Raw genomic sequence first — 17,438 nt, 5'->3', positions numbered from 1 at the left:
TCTCTGAAATGGGACATAAACCTGCAATCTTTAGGCTCAGAGGTGAGAATGCTATCGACTAAACCACAGCAGAGAGGCTGGAGGAGTTGGTTTAGAGGACCAATGATTGGTGTCCTTTCAATAAACTAGTAAGAGGATAAAAAGTTCAAATAATACATCCATCAGGAAACATTGGGTACAAAGGTAATTTCACTTAACCTCCAGGATATCCTTCTTGAATAAACAGTTTGGGATTTTTCTTCACAGTTCTAGACACTCAAATTAAAAAATAGCTGTAGAATTTGTGTACAGCCTGTTTTATTTCAAACTCTACATTCCATATTTGTCACAATGTGACTGAACTGGAGAACTTACTTCACTGACATTAGAATGTCTCACGTTCAGTCGGAAGCAATGTGTCTGGTTTCTAACAAATCCCTCTGAAATCTAACAAAGTCACACACTGCTTGAAGGTGATATAACCCCAAAATTTCCTGGAATCTGAGAGGCCTAACTATGACGCTGAGTTGATGTAACTCCATTCTATCCGGATCGCTTGCACCATTTCTGGAAGGTTGTTTATTCTTTCACAGGATGTGTGTGTTGCTGGCCACCCCTAATTGCACTTGGGAAAGTGGTAGTGAGCTACCTTCTTGAACCGCTGCAGTCCAAGCCCTATTTTAACTTGGGCCAACGAGGGGGGATTCAGATCTGTGAGGGGATAGATCTCTCCAGCCCATCCAGAGCCTGAGGCATTTTTAACACTCAGGCCATGTTTACAGGCTCCCATTAGACTCTCACCTGATGTATGTCAAGAAATATTCATGGGGATGTGAGTCCAAGGTGGGGCGAGGAGTTCAGAAATAGCTCCTCTAAGGTAAGTGAAAAATCGAGAGAGGAGATAAATAGATTGGAAAGTCCGTGTGGCGTAGGAACACCCACAGTGCTGTTAGGAAGGGAGTTCCTGGATTTTGATCCAGTAACAGTGAAGAAACAGTGATATTGTTCAAAGTCAGGAGGGGAACTTGCAGGTGGTGGTGTTCCCATGACTTGCTGCCTTTGTCCTTCTAGGTGGTAGCGGTTGCAGGTTTGGAAGGTGCTGTCGAAGGAGCCTTGGTGAGTTGTTGCAGTGCATCTTGTAGATGGTACACACTGTTGCCAATGTGCATCGATGATGGAGGAAGTGAATGTTTGTGGATGGGGTGCCAATCAAACAGGCTGTTTTGTCCTGGGTGGTGTCAAGCTTCTTGAGTGTTGTTGGAGCTGCACTTATCTAGGCAAGTGGAGAGTATTCCATCACACTCCTGACCTGTGTCTTGTAGATGGTGGACAGGCTTTGGGGAGTCAGAAGGTGAGTTACTCACTGCTGACTTCTCCGCCTCTGACCTGTTTTTGTAGCCAAAGTATTCATATGGCTAATGTGGTCTAGTTCCTGGTCAATGGTAACCCCTACGATGCTGATAGTGGGGGATTCGGCACCGGTAATGCACTAAATGCCAAGGGGTGATGGTTAGATTCTCTCTTGTTGGAGACAGCCATTGCCTGGCACTTGCATGGTGCAAATGTTACTTGCCACTTATCAGCTCAAGCCTGAATGTTGTCCAGGTCCTCCTTCATATGGACAGGGGCTGCTTCAGTATCTGAGTCACAAATATAAATATATGAATGTACGAATTAGGAGCAGGAGTAGGCCATTCAGCCCTTCGAGCCTGCTCTTCCATTCAATAAGATCATGGTTGATCTGACTGTGACCTTAACTTCACATTCCACCTACTCCTGATAACCTTTGACTCTCTTGTTAGTCAAGAATCTATCTACCTCTGCCTTAAAAATATTTATTGATCCAGCCTCCACTGCTCTCTGTGGAAGAGAGTTCCAGCCATTCACAACCCAATTTCTTCTCATCTGTGTCTTAAATGGGAGACCCCATTTTTTAAACTGTGTCCGCTAGTTCTAGTCTCTCCCACAAGGGAAACATCCTTTCAGCATCCACCCTGTTAAATCCCCTCAGGATCTTATATATCTCAATAAGATCACCTCTCAATCTTCTAAATGGATCCAGGCCCAGCCTGTCAACCTTTCCTCATAAGATAAGTTCCCTCCAATCCCAGGCATCAGTTGAGTGAACCTTCTCTGAACTTCTCAAATTCATTTACACCCTTTCTTAAATAAGGAGACTAAAACTGTGCATAGTATGCTAGATGTGGTCTCACCAACTCCCTGTACAACTGTAGAAAAACATCTCTGCTTTTGTATTCCATTCCCCTTACAATAAATGACAACATTCTCTTTGCCTTCCTAATCATTTGCTGTACCTGCATACTAACTTTTCCTGGTACTGAATGGTGCTGAATTCGTGCAATCATCAGCAAACATTCCCACTTCTGACCCAGTGATGAAGGGAAGGTCATTGGTGAAGCAGGTGAAGATAGTTGGGCCTAGGACACTACCCTGAGGAACTCCTACAGTGATGTCTTGGGATTGAGATGATTGACTGCCAGCATCCACAACCATCTTCCTTTGTGCTAGATATATATCTGATGAAACCCTCTGACAATCATTTGCATTGCTTCAGCTTCACACCAAAAACCTCTCACAGTTTCCAGCATTCATGTCACTCATGAACTGTTGAAGATCTATGCCCAAATGATGGAGGCACATCGCTGTACAAAGTTACCTGATCTTGTGCCACCAGAACATTCCTTAAACTCCACCTCTTTGACCAACCTCATGTTCCTCTCTAAATCATGGATTAGTGGCTCAAGAAGGTGACTTACCACCACCTGCTCAAAGGCAACCAAGATGGGTAATAAATTCCAGTCTTACCAGAAGTGTCCACATATTGAGAATGGATTTTTTTTTAAATAGTGAGCTTTTACTTCAATGATACTCCATTAACTGTCTTCAGTGTATTCTGCCAAATTAATTGGTTAACAAATGTATGTAGCTAACACACGGCTCACCCTGTGGAAGGAAGTTAAGAAGCCCTGTAAAAACAATTATGATAGTTCACCATTAAACATATTTCTACTTTTCAAATAGCTCACATCCTGTTAACTTCATCCTTTGTGCCTGAACAGGTCCTTGTGCATTATATAACAAATACTAGGAAAAAAACAAGGCATCAAACTTCCTGAAATTGAGCCTGGATATTGGGAATAGCCAATGGAAACTGAATTAATGATGGTTAGAGGATAAAATCGGGATGGTGCCAGGTTTGAAGAGGAAAAGATGATGAGATCATAAGAAAATGGAGCAGCAGTAAGCTATTTGGCTTTTCCACCATCCAATAAGATCGTGGATGATCCAATTGTGGCCTTAACCCCACTTTCCTGCCTGTTCCCCCATAACCCTCAACTCCCTTGTTGATCAAAAATCTAACACAGCCTTGAATATAGTCAATGACCCAGCCTCCACTGCTCTCTGGGGTGAGAATTCCAAAGAAATTCCTCCTCATCTCTGTCTTAAATGGAAGACCCCTTATTTTTAAACTGTGCCCCAAGGTTCTAGATTCCCCGCAACAGTAAACATCCTCTCAGCATCTACCAATTGTCAAGTCTCCTCAGAATCTTATATGTTTGAATAAGATCACTTCTCATTCTTCTAAACTTCAGTGGGTACAGGCCCAACCTATTCAGCCTTTCCTCATAAGATAAGGCCAAATCCCAGGAATGAGTCAAGTGAACCTTCTCTGAACTTGCTCCTATGCAAATATATCCCTCTTTAAGTAAGGAGACCAAAACTATACACAGTAAAGTAGGGGCAGTCTCACCAATGGTCTGTACAGTTCTAGCAAGACATCTTAGTTTTATAACAAAAACAGAATTACCTGGAAAAACTCAGCAGGTCTGGCAGCATCAATGCTGCCAGACCTGCTGAGTTTTTCCAGGTAATTCTGTTTTTGTTTTGGATTTCCAGCATCTGCCGTTTTTTGTTCTTAGTTTTATACTCGCATAACATGCCGATTTCGAAACACATAACGCCATTCCAGCATTGTTGCTAAGCCAAAGTCCAGCAACTCTCTACCTAATAGCACTGTGGGAGCATCTTCACCACACAGACTGCAGGGGTTCAATAAAGTGGCTCATTACTACCTTCTCAAGGGCTACTATGGATGGGTAATAATTGCTGACCTTGTCAGAGACGCTTATATTCTATGAATGAATTCTATGCAATTTGCCAGAACTACCCCATGTGGTAACCAATTCCACATTGTCACTACTCTCTGGGTGAAGAAAGCCACTGATTAATCTGGAGACTTTCCAAGTATCTAACTTGCCCCACTTGCATAACAACCCTACATAAGGCCTACAAGTACCAGAAGGGCAGGTTCCAACAGATATATGGAAAAAGAACGTATTTGTTATTGGCATCAAACATTTGTTTTAGATTCCATTAACGCTACCAAGGTGTTTGCTAATATATTTTAACCTGATGGCAGCTCAAGAAAACAAGAAATTATCAGTTTACCACACAGTCAAATAGCCGAAATCCCAGGAAGGACTGCAAAACGCAAGCTTGGATTTTTCTGAATGCATTTATCAGTCGTAACAGATATGTCAACTGTCAATTTACTTAACAAACAGCCTAATCGCTGTTTATATAACCAATTCCACTAAAGGACAAATAGGATGAATTGATCTACGTCAGGCGTAGTAAATCCGCACTATTAACTGAACTGAATGTTTCCAGTGTGAGGAGGGGGAAGTGAGTGTGTGGGTGAGCGACTTCCTCTGTTAAATATTTACAACATGAAGCAGCACTTTGCTGGTGTAAGTACTTACACCGAGGCTGATAAAGACACAGAGCTTGACCAGCTCCTCTACTCGTCTAGCTCTTTCCAGGAATAGAAACCGAAGCAAAGTTGAATTGTGGAGTTCTGCACACGTAGGTAAGTGTTTTGGTGATCTATTCTCATAGTTACACATCGCACGATGCCTTGCGGTAGAGTCTGGTATGATCAATAATGATCAATAATCGTCACTGCTACCGAGTTGCAGCCCAGGCTCCTGGATTGAAGCATCCATCGGAAGTCCAGGCAACCCGACTGATCAGACTGTCTCCCGTCAGCGCCCCCAGTAACACCTACCCTTCTACAAGCCAGATAGATAACTTGGAGGGACAGAAACTTCCAGCGCGTGACAGAATTCTCCCCGCCAACGTTTGGACAACAGGAGTACAGAGAGGTAGAAGTGGAAAAGTGCTGAGGAAAAGGCCAGGGCAGGTTAACAACTTGAGTTGTTGCAGAGGAATCTTACCCGAAGCGTGAAGCAGCCTTCTCGACCCCTCTGTATGAGGGTAATCTACACTCTTGTGCCAAAGTGATAATGAATTGGCAGCTCAGTTTTAATTCCTATTGACTTCAAGTTCAATATCGACACTTTGTGTCTAGCTGTACACATTGATAGATTATGTGACATTTGATTTTCTTTCACCCCGAACCTGTGCCTTTATTTCAATCTTATAAACCTTGAAGTCTAATGTTTTGTTAGATGTTTTCTTAATTGAGTTTTTGATGCTTGACTTAAAAGTAACCAGTACAGCTGCAGGGTTTATCCGGGAGCACAAATAGTTGCATTTCTATAGCACCTTTCACAATCTCATGGTGCCCTGAAGCACTTTTTAGCCAATCAAGTATTTTTGTGGGGGAAAGGCAGCAGCCAATTTGCGCACAGAATCTCCAGCAAACAACAATGTGATAATGACCAGATAATCTGTTTTAGTGATGTTGTTTGAGGGATAAATATTGGCGGAGAAGAAAAGAGTTGACGCTTCGTGTCCTCATGACCCTTCGACAGAACTAAGTAGAAATAGGAAAGGAGTGAAATATAAGCTGGTTTAAGGTGTGTGTGTGTGGGGGGGGGGGGTGGTTGGGTGGGGGTAGAGAAGTGGAGAGGAGGGCTGTGGTTGTAGGGACTAGCAAGCAGTGATAGAAGCAGATCATCTTCCGACTAGGCACTTTACAGCCTTCCGGACTGAATATTGAATTCAACAACTTTAGGTCTTGACCCCCCTCCTCCATCCCCACCTCCTTTCTGTTTCTTCCCCCTTCCTTTTGTTTTTTTCCAATAAATTATATAGATTTTTCTTTTTCCCACCTATTTCCATTATTTTTAAATATTTTTAAATCTTTTATGCTCCCCCACCCCCACTAGAGCTATACCTTGAGTGCCCTACCATCCATTCTTAATTAGCACATTTGTTTAGATATATATCACCAACTTCAACACCTATGTGTTCTTTTGTTCTGTTGTCTGTGACATCTTTTGATGATTTGCTTCTATCACTGCTTGCTTGTCCCTACAACCACACCCCCCCTCCACTTCTCTCCCCCGACCCAACCCAGCAGCCCCCCCCGACACACACACACACACACACACACACACACACACACACCTTAAATCAGCTTATAGTTCACTCCTTTCCTATTTCTACTTAGTTCTGTCGAAGGGTCATGAGGACTCAAAACGTCAACTTCTCTGCCGATGCTGCCAGACCTGCTGAGTTTTTCCAGGTAATTCTGTTTTTGTTTTGGATTTCCAGCATCCGCAGTTTTTTATTTTTATCTTTGAGGGATAAATGTTGACTGGGGCACTGGTGAGAGGGTCCCTGCTCTTAGAGTCATAGAATGGTTACAGCACAGAAGGGAGGCATTTGGTCTGTTGTATCCATGGCAGCTCTCTGCAAGAACAATTTAGCAACTCCCACTCCACAGCCTCTTTTCCCGTCACCGTGCATTTATTTTTCCCTCACGAAACCAAAGCCCTTTTGAAAGCCATGATTAAATCTGCCTCCACCACATTCTCAGGCAATGCATTCCAGATCCTAATCACTCATTGCGAACAAAATGTTTTTCCTCATGTTACCATTGATTCCTTTGCCAATCACCGAAATTGGTGTTCTCTGGTTCTCAAACCTTCTGCCAAGAAAAGAAAGACTTGAATTTATGTAATGTTTTTTTGTGACCGCCTGATGTGTCAAAGCACTTTACAGCTAATGAAGTACTTTTGAAATGTAGTCCTTGTTGTAATGTAGGAAACACAGCAGCCAATTTGCACACAGGAAACTTGGAATAATTTATCCCCTCTCTACTTTGCCCAGACCCCTAATGACTTTAAACAGCTCTATCAAATACCCTCTCAATGTTCTCAAGGAGAACAACCCGAGCTTCTCCAATCTATCCACGTAACTGTAGACCCTCATCTCTGGAACCATTCTCGTAAATCTTTTCTGCATCCTCTCCGAAGCCTTCGCAACCTTAAAGTACGCTGTCCAGAACTAGTTGCAATACTCCATTTGAGGCCAAACCAGAGTTTTATAAAGAGTCACAATAACTTCCTTGCTTTTGTACTCTAGCCTCTATTGAAAAAGCACAGGATCCCATCACTTTCTCAATCTGCCCTGCCACCTTCAATGATTTGTGCACATATACCCCCAGGCAGCACTGTTCCTGCACCACCCCCCACCCCCTTAAAATTATACACTTTATTTTATATTACACTCCTCAATCTTCCTTCTAAGATGTATAATTTCACGGTCCTCTATATTAAACTTAATGTGTTATGTGACCATCCATTCCACCAGCCTTTCTATGTTCTCTTGATGTCTATCACTATCCACCTTAAAATTAACAATACTTCCAAGTTTTGTGTCATCTGCAAACTTTGAAATTCTGCTTTTAAAGCAATACCATTACATTTAAATAGCTCAATTTCCTGGGCTTAGAAACATGTGTTGGGAGGTCCAAGCTGCCTATTCAATATCACAGGAACACAAAGTATTACACCATCCAAAATAGAACAGACAGGGAAAGATGCATATTTTCTTCCTGGTTTTCTATCAGGACTTTGAAAGTGAGAGACAGAAAGTCATTGAGCAAATCAGAGAGAGGCAGGCACTGAGTAATATAAGTGGAGACATTGAAAGACTGAAACTGAGGTGGAGACAGGCTGGCGGAGAGAAAGCGGTTGAGAGAGTCAGACAGAAAGATGGATATTAAGAGCAAGTGAGAGATTTTTTTGTATAAAGTTGTTCCTGTTGTGCAGAGGTGTTCTCTGTTGTGTAAGTAAGTACTCTGCTGGGGTATAAAACTGTTCCCTGTGTTGAAAGATGTAGTTTGTTGTTCTATATGCATGGTGTCAATTGTGTAAAGGTCTGTAAATTATTGAAATGTGCAGCTCTGTTCAATGTCATTGTGTAAAGCTATTCCCTGCTTTGGTCTAAAGAAGTTCTGTATTTTCATTCCTCACTGTGCCCATTTATCAGTTTTATTGTGGTCAACAGTACAATCATTATACTTCAAATAATGACATGGGATCTTTTACCTGAGACTGCAGGGTAGACCTCAATTTAACATCAAAAAGATGACACTTCTGACAGTGCAATATTGTCTCAGTACTACATTGAAGATTATCAGCCTAGATTATGGTACTTGGGTGTCTAGAATGGGATTTGCACTCTTACCTTCCTAAACAGAGGTGAGAGAGCTAGCTACTGAGCCATGGCAGGCACTTAAATATGAAAGTTCTGTTCAAGAAAGAAACCACATTCCACCAAATTGAAGGAATTAGAAAAAAGTCACTTAAACTAAACTGAATTCAAGACTGTCAGTAACATAGCAAAGTAATTCTTATGAGGATTAAGCAAAATGAACTTGGCCTGTTTGTATTAATCACTGGTGAGTGGGGTGAGTGTGGAGAGTCGGGAGTTCTTTTTTAATAGGCGAAATCATAAACCACGGCACCAGACTAAGAGTCTTGATCACTGACAGCTAATGTCAGAGATTGGGGCTCAGATACACCCCTACTCTCCACCTCCTCAACTCCCCCTGCTGCAAACCTCAAATTTACGCTGCCAGCAGGCATAGGACTCTGGTTCCGAGAGTCTGTCGTTGGATATTTTTTTGAAGGTTTCATCAGGCAACCTAACACCTCCCAATGGCCCCACCATGTCAAACAACCCTTGTATTCCCACTAGCCAGTTTGATAAACAAAAGCATTGAAAATGATACACCTTTTTAATGCCCACCATAATTTTTTCTTGTGCGTGATTTTTTTTAACATTCATTCATGGGTGTCACTGGCAAGGCACAGATACATATGTCTATTGCTTGCAGCAGTGTCCTAGTGCTATCTTTTCAATTTTTGGAGACTTCGGGGTAATCCTAGAGGATTGACAAACCTACCCTTCCAGCAGCATGAACTTGGAAATTTATTCTCCTGGAATAAACAAAGGAAACTCTGTGAAGAGGAATGGTTTGTAAAAAGGAAAAGATTAGTAAAGACAAATGTGGGCCCACTACTGGCAGAAACAGGAGAGTTTGTAATGCTTAATACAGAAATGGCAGAGAAACTTTGTGTCTGTATTCATGGAGAAAGATGCAAAAAACCTCCCTGAAATATTGAGGAGTCAAGTGACTAGTGAGATAGAGAACCTAAAAGAAATTAGTATTAGTAAAAAAAAAAAAGTAGTGCTGGAGAAATTAATGGGACTGAAATTTGATAAATCCCCTGGGCCTGATGATCTTCACCCCACAGTGTTGAAAGAGGTGGCTACAAAGATAATAGATGCGTTGGTGATCATCTTTCAAAGTTCCTTAGATTATGGAATGGTGCCTGCAGATTGGAAGGTAGGAAATGTCGCCCCACTATTTAAGAAAGGAGGGAGAGTGAAAACAGGGAACCACAGGTCTGTTAGCCTTATATCAGTAATAAGGAAAATGCTGGAATCTATTTTAAAGGATGTGATAACTGGAACCTTAGAAAATAATGGTAGGATTGGGCAGAGTCAACATGGATTTCTGAAAGGGAAATCATGTTTAACAAACCTGTTGGAGTTTTTGGGATGTTACTAGCAGAATAGATAAGAGAGAACCAATGGATGTGGTGTATTTGCATTTTCGAAGGCTTTCGATCAGGATGCACACAAGAGGTTAGTAAGCTAAATTAAGGCACATGGGATTGGGGGTAATATCTTAGCATGGATTGGGGATTGGTTAATGGAGCAAAAACAGAGAGTAGGGATAAATGGGGCATTCCCAGGCTGGCAGGCTGTGACTAGTGGGACACCGCAAGGATTAGTGCTTGGGTCCCAGCTATTCACAATCCAAATGAATGATTTGGATGTGGGAACCAAATGTAATGTTTCCAAGTTTGCTGATGACACAAAATTGTGAGTCGAGGGGGATGCAAAGGGGATTTAGATAGGCTAAGTGAGTGGGCAAGAACATGGCAGATGGAATGTAATATGGAAAAATGTGGAGTTATCCATTTTGATAGGAAAAACAGAAATGCAGAGTATTTCTTAAATGGTGGGAGATTGGGAAGTGTTGATGTCCCAAGGGACCTGGGTGTCCTTGTTCATAAGTCACTGAAAGCTAACATGCAAGTGCAACAAGCAATTAGGAAGGCAAATGGTATGTTAGCCTTTATTGTAAGAGGTTTTGAGTACAGGAGTAAGAAAGTGATGCTGCAGTTGTTTAGAGCCTTGGTTAGAGCACACCTGGAGCATTTTGTGCAGTTTTGATCTCTTTGCCTAAGGAAGGATATACTAGCCAGAGAGGAATTGCAATGTGTTCACTAGACTAACCGCGCGGATGGTGGGATTATCCTAAGAGGAAAGATTTTGAGTTTGAAGAGTGAGAGGTGATCTCATTGAAGTGTACAAAATTCTCACGGGGCTTGACAGGGTAGAAGCAGGAAGGATATTTCCCCTGCCTGCCTGGGGTTCTAGAACCAGGGGATACAGTCTCGGAATAAGAGGTAGGCCATTTAGAACTGAGGTCTGGAGGAATTTCTTCAGTCAGAGGGTGGTGAATGTTTGGAATTCTCTACCCCAGAGGGTGGTGGAGGCTGAGTCATTGAGTATGTTCAAAGCAGAAGTCAATAGATTTCTAGACACCAATGACATCAAGGGATATGGGGAGAGTGTGGGAAGATGGTGTTGAGGTAAATTAGTCATGATCTAGTTGAATAGTGGAGCAGGCTCGAGAGACTGAATGGCCTACTCCTGCTTGTATGTTTCTATGTTGCTATGTTCCTATGAATGTTGGATGACTGAAATAAAACATCATAAGTGCTGCATAGCACTTTTTAGATTTAGATTTAGATTTCAAGTACATTCTGGTAGGGTTAGGGTGTTGCCAGAAAGTCTGATGCTCACTCATTTGAAGTTTTTTCCTTTTAATATCAGAAAGGGAAAAAATAAAATTATTTGCATTCCTCTAGCACCTTTCACAACATTGGGACATCCCAAAGCACTTTATAGCAATCAAAGTACTTTTTAAATTGTAGTCACTGTTGTTACAGAGGTCAGTATGGTCCCACACAACAAGAAGATAAATAATTTGTTTTAGCTTTGTACATTCACAAAAAGGGGCAGATGGGTCTCCACTTTAACATCTCATTTGAAAAGCAGTACCCACCAACAGTGCAGCATTCAGGTTTGGGGTGGTATGTGACAAGTAATATTTGTACCACATAAGTGCCAGGCATTGGCCAAATCCAATACCCTTGATGTTCAACTAAGCTATCATTGACCAGAAACTTAACTGGACCTGCCATATAAATAGTGTGGCTGCAAGAGCAGGTTAGAGGCTGGGAATTTTGTGCTGAGTAATTCTTCTGATTTTCCCCAAGCCTCTCCATGAGGCACAAGTCAGGAGTGTGACAGGATACTCATCACTTGCCTGGATAAGTGCAGCTCCAACAACACTCAAGAAGCTCAACACCATCTGGAACAAAGCATCCCATTTGATTCACACCCCATCTACCAGGTTAAACATTCACTCCCTGCACCACTGTAACTGAAAATATACCATATACAAGATGTACTGCAGAAACTCACAAAGGCTCCTTTAACAGCACATTCCAAACCAGTGACCTCTGCCACCTAGAAGGACAAGGGCATAGATGCATGGGAACACCACCACCTACAAATTCCCCTCCAAGTCCCACACTATCCTAACTTGGAAATATATCACCGTTCCTTCACTGTCACTGTATCAAAAACCTAGAATTCCCTCCCTAACAACATTTCAGATGTACGTGCACCACATGAACTGTAACAGTTCAAGAAGGTGGCCTTCCATTACATTCTTAAGGGCAATTTGGAATGTACAATAAAGGCTGGCCATGCCAGCAACACCCACATCCCATGAATGAATGTTAAAAAAAGTGTAGTATTCTCTCATTACTACACAGGATCATCAGCCTAGAATTTGTGCTCAAATTTCTGTAATGGGACTTGAACATGTGACCTACCTAGGTTAGAGACAAGATTGCTGGTACCAGGTCATAGCTGGTAACTACTTTCCAAAGCAGTTTATGTTTTCTTCCTATGTATCAACACTCCTGTATAGCTGTGTCCTTATGTATCTGTGCTTCTATGAACCAATGCTTCCATGATGCAGTCACAATTATGGATCCTTGGTAGAAAATCTAACTGATATGCTGTCTCTTTTCTCACTGACAGTGTCTCAATGATTGTCAACACAACAGCAAACCAGTTCCTGATAACAACTTCAAATCTCAGCACCATTGACAGCTCCAATGGTTCGAACTATTGCCCTGAAGGTAACTTCTGGGAATGGCTCTACACTTTTCAACCGATTTACATAATGATGGTGTGCATCACTGGTCTTGTAGGAAACAGCTTTGTCTTGATTGTCATGTGTTTACACAAAAGCCATTGCACAGTGGCAGAGATCTACCTGGGAAATCTAGCTGGTGCCGACCTACTCCTCTTGGCTTGTCTCCCTTTCTGGGCCACCAACATTGCCCGACGCTTCAGTTGGCCCTTCGGAGAGTTCCTCTGCCGTTACGTCAACTCTGTTCTTTACATGAATCTTTGCAGTAGTGTCTACCTCCTTGCGATGGTCAGTATCGACCGCTACCTAGCTCTGGTGAAAGTCCTGAGTCACAGCAGAATACGGACGGTTTCATGTGCTAAGATTAACTGTTTCTTCATCTGGATGTTCAGCTTGTTGATGAGCAGCCCTGTCATCATATTCCGAAAAGTGATCGATGTTCAACACTTGAATATCTCCGCCTGCCTACTCAAGTATCCTCATGAAGCCTGGATGCTGCAGATGGACATTGTGCTGATAGTCATTGTCTTCCTAGTGCCTGCTGCCATCATCAGTTACTGCACCTTCCAAATCCTAAAAGTTCTAAGAAACAACCAAATGCAACGCTTCAAGCAAGTGCGCAAGGAAAGCAAGGCCACATATTTGGTCCTCATTGTCCTCTTGGTCTTCGTCATTTGCTGGATGCCCTTTCAACTCCTCAGGTTCCTCAAGATCTTCAACGAAACAAATTTACTGTCGGGCTGCATCTGGCAGAGTGTGATTGGTAACGGCAATCAGATTGCGACCTTTCTTGCGTTCACCAACAGCTGTATCAACCCCATACTCTATGTCCTTGTGGGAAAGCAATTCAGGAAGAAAGCAAAGGAGCTCTATATCCAAACCATAGCCAGTAGGAGCTCATCGTGGAATTTCAGTGATTCCTTAACAATCGAGAGCACATCGGGAAAGAGTAAACAGTTAAATAGGGAGCAGGCATGAAGAGAACCATCTCCTACTGTAATTTACATGGCCTGTTCTATTACATCTGATGTGGTGACATTGACTGCTGTGACATTTATTCTTTCTGTAAATGACAGGAGCGCTGTAGCAAAATAAATGTAAATTTTGTAAATTTTTAAAAATGGAATAAAATGTAGCTGACACATCGGTGCGGTTCCCAGGCCTGTCACTGATCTTTGTCAAGATAGTTGGTCTCATCCAGTGCATCAGGAGACATGTTATATCCTTCAGTGCCCTTGAGCTAGGAAGAAAACTGATTGCAAAAGAGCTGCCTGTCACCATCCCATGACTCCTGGTGCAATGTACCCTCAGCTGGATGAGGACAACATACAAACATATGAATTAGGAACAGAAGTAGGCCATTCAGCCCCTCTAGCCTGCTCTACCGTTCAACAAGACCATGGCCGACCTGACTGTAGCCTCAGCTGCACATTCTGCCTACCCTCAATGACTTTTGACTCCCTTGTTAGTCAAGAATCTATCTACCTCTGTCTTAAAAATACTCAATAGCCCTACCTCCAATGCTCTCAGGAAGAGATTTCCAAAGATTCACAACCTTCTGAGAGAAAAAAAATTGTTCTCACCTCCGTCTTAAATGGGGGGCCCCTTATTTTTAAACTGTGCCCCTAGTTCTGGTCTCTCCCACACAGGGAAATATCCTTTCAGCATCGCCCTGTCAAATCCCCTCAGGATCTTGTATGTTTCAATAAGATCAGCTCTTACAGGCCCACTCTGTCCAACCTGTCCTCATAAGGTAATTCCCCATCCCAGGTATCAGGCAAGTAAATCTTCTCTGAATTGCATCTAATGCATTTACATCCTTTCTTAAATAAGGAGACCAAAACTGTACATAGTACTCTAGATGTGGTCTCAACAAAGCCCTGTGCAACTGTAGCAAAACATATGTGCTTTTATATTCTATTAACCTTGCAATAAATGACAATGTTCCATTTGCCTTCCTAATCACTTGCTGTACCTGCATATTAACTTTACCTGATTCATGTACCAGGGCTCCCAGATCGCTCTGTACCTCAGAGTTCTTCAATCTCTCTCCACTTAAATAATATGTTGCTTTTCTATTCTTTCTGCCAAAGTGGACAAGTTTATATTTTCCCACATTATACTCCATCTGCAAAATTTTTGCCCACTCACTCAACTTCACTATGTCCCTTTGCAGACTCCTTATGTCCTCATCACAACTTACTTTTGTCGTCAACAAATTTAGCTAGCATACAGTCCGTCCCTTCATCCAACTCATTGATATAAATGGTAAATAGTTGAGACCCCAGCACCAATCTGTCTGACACGCCACTTGTCACATCTTGCCAACCTGAAAAAGACCATTTATCTCTGCTCTCTGGTTTCAGTAGCTAACTAATCCTCTATTCATGCTAATATGTTATCCCCTTTACCATGAGATCTTATTTTGCATAGTAACCTTTGATGTGGCACCTTGTCACATGCCTTCTGGAAATTTAAGTACAGCACATCCACAGATTCCCTTTTATCCACTTTGTTTGTTACTTCCTCAAAGAACTCCAGTAAATTAGTCAAGCATGATTTACATTTCACAAAAATATATTGACATTGCCTGAGTGCATTGAGATTTCTTACTGCCCCACTAAAACTTCCTTTAATAATAGATTCCAGCAATTTCCCTTTAAGATAACTGGCCTTTGGTTTCCTGCTTTCTGTCGTGTTCCTTTCTTTAATAGAGGAGTCACATTCACTATTCTCCAATCTGATGGGACCTTTCCTGAATCTAGGGAATTTTGGAAAATTAAATCCATTGCATCCACTATCTCAGCAGTTACTTCTTTTAAGACCCCAGGATGCAGTCGATCAGAACCTGGGGACTTGTCAGCCTTTAGTCTAATAATTTTCTCAGCACCATTTCCCAGTGATTGTAATTGTTTTAAGTTCCTCCTTCCATTTCATCTCCAGATTCACAATTATTTATGGGATGTTATTTGTATCCTGTGCAATGAAGACAGACACAAAATATCTGTTCACTTCATCCACCATTTCCATATTTTCCATTATTAATTTCCTATTTTCACTCTATAGAGGACCAATGCTCACTTTACTTACTCTTATCCTTTTTAAATATCTGTAGAAACTCTTACTATCTGATTTTATATTTCTAGCTAGTTTTTTCTTGTACTCTAATTTATCCCTCCTTATTAATCTTTTAGCCATTCTTTGCTGTTCTTTATATTCTATCCAACCTTCTGACTTGCCACTCATCTTTGCAAAGTTTTGTGTTTTCTTTCAATTTGATATTATCTTTAACTTCTTTTGTTAGCCACAGATGGTGTGTCTTTCCCTTAGTCTTTCTTTCTCACTGGAATGTATCTTTTCTGAGTATTCTGAAATATCTTCATTAATGTCTGCCATTGCATCACTACTGACTTATCCCTTAGTCTAATTTCCCAGTCCACTTTAGCCAGCTCTGTCTTCATGCCCCTCATAATTATTTTAAGTTTAAAATACTAGTCTTAGATCCACTCCTCTCTCCCTCAAGCTGAATGTGAAATTCAATCATATTATGATCACTGCTACCTAGGGGTGCCATCACTATGAGGTCATTAATTAATCCTGTCTCATTGCACAATATCAAATCTAGTATAGCGTGCTCTCTGGTTGGTGCTAAAATATGCTGCTCTAAGAAATTGTATGAAAACACTCTATGAATTTATCATCAGGCTACCTTTGCCAATCTGATTTGTCCAATCTATATATAAATTAAAATCAGCCATGATTATTTCTGTACCTTTTTCACAAACCCCATTATTTCATCCTGCATACCCCAACCTACAGTGTGGTTATTGTTAGGGGCTTATAAATGACTTCCACAAGTGACTTCTTACCGCTACTATTTCTCATCCCTACCCAAACAGATTCTACAGGATTGAGGCTAGCTGCCATGTCACCACAATGTTTAACTGGCCTGTTGACATTTGCTTTCTTGGCTCACACAAGAATCATGGCAATATACTGGAGAGCCATTGCTGCCAAAGAAACGAAACACCAACTTCCAGAAGTGGAGGAAAAGAAAAATGGGGTCATGTCGGAGGAGAGGATTTTTCCTTCAGAATATATAATGGAAATAGATATGACCGAAATGCAAATTATTTAACATAATCTACGAGCGAGAGGGACAGCACTGAGGGAGGCTGTCTAGCCCATTGTACCTTGTATATGCTATTTGGCAGAGCTATCCAATTAGTCCCATTCCCCTTCACTTTCACCATAGCTCAGCAAAATATAACTATTTGCCGCACAATCGGATGACAAAATCCAAGTCAAAGACTTTGATCCCAGGAAAAGGTGGGAATTCTTCCAGATCATGAACGAACATAGAATCATAATAATTGGCAATTGGCAGTTGAGTGATTTGAATGGACTATCCCTATCCATTTAATCCACTTTCACAACAAATACTCTACCCTATCATAGGCTCTACCTACCCATTTAATTCCCATCCACAACCCATTTACACTCCGTCCTACCATAGACTGGACATATCTATTTAAATTCCAAGTTCCCCCACTTTGTGAAAGCTCCAACATGCCCTAAAACTCCACCCCCCCACCCCCCCCACTGTATCCCCTCTTCTTCATTAACTTCATCTGTCTTTACAAACCTCCACTGGAAGATAATTAATGTCCAGTAGGAAGATTACAGAGGATGAGCTCCACTAAACCAAGACTATGCTCATAATGTAAACTACTAAGGGAGCTTAGGTAAAAGTTTCAAATCCATTGCTCTATTACATGACATGTCTCAGGCCATGAATCTTGTGGACAGATTGGGAAAGCAGGAGTTGTTCTTAGTCCAGAGAAGGTTAGGGGAAGAACTAATAGAGGTATTC

General features: G+C 41.7%; 1 protein-coding gene across 3 annotated transcripts; it reads left to right on the top strand.

Moving 5' to 3' along the window:
* Positions 1-4,692: 4,692 nt before the first annotated feature.
* On the top strand, positions 4,693-16,917 carry LOC121292647 (B2 bradykinin receptor-like). 3 transcript variants are annotated; one of them, XR_005946307.1, is made up of 2 exons: positions 4,693-4,870; positions 16,465-16,917. XR_005946307.1 is itself a non-coding variant. In XM_041214892.1 (2 exons), exon 2 carries the CDS (start codon positions 12,458-12,460, stop codon positions 13,541-13,543), a length of 1,086 nt encoding a protein of 361 aa, XP_041070826.1. In that variant the 5' UTR covers positions 4,693-4,870; positions 12,451-12,457; the 3' UTR covers position 13,544. The 3 variants fall into 3 exon arrangements, 1 of the variants encoding a protein (XP_041070826.1); XM_041214892.1 differs by lacking the exon at positions 16,465-16,917 and adding an exon at positions 12,451-13,544; XR_005946308.1 differs by lacking the exon at positions 4,693-4,870 and adding an exon at positions 13,537-13,561.
* Positions 16,918-17,438: the final 521 nt, after the last annotated feature.

This window comes from Carcharodon carcharias, chromosome 20, assembly GCF_017639515.1.
Source record: "Carcharodon carcharias isolate sCarCar2 chromosome 20, sCarCar2.pri, whole genome shotgun sequence".
In the NCBI taxonomy this organism is placed as follows: domain Eukaryota; kingdom Metazoa; phylum Chordata; class Chondrichthyes; order Lamniformes; family Lamnidae; genus Carcharodon; species Carcharodon carcharias.
The sequence above is the reverse complement of the archived record's forward strand: the minus strand, read 5'-3'. Positions and strand labels throughout refer to the sequence as shown.

Excerpts from the sequence above, each read along its gene's own strand:
- LOC121292647 (XM_041214892.1), top strand. The coding sequence starts at position 12,458 with ATGATTGTCAACACAACAGCAAACCAGTTCCTGATAACAACTTCAAAT.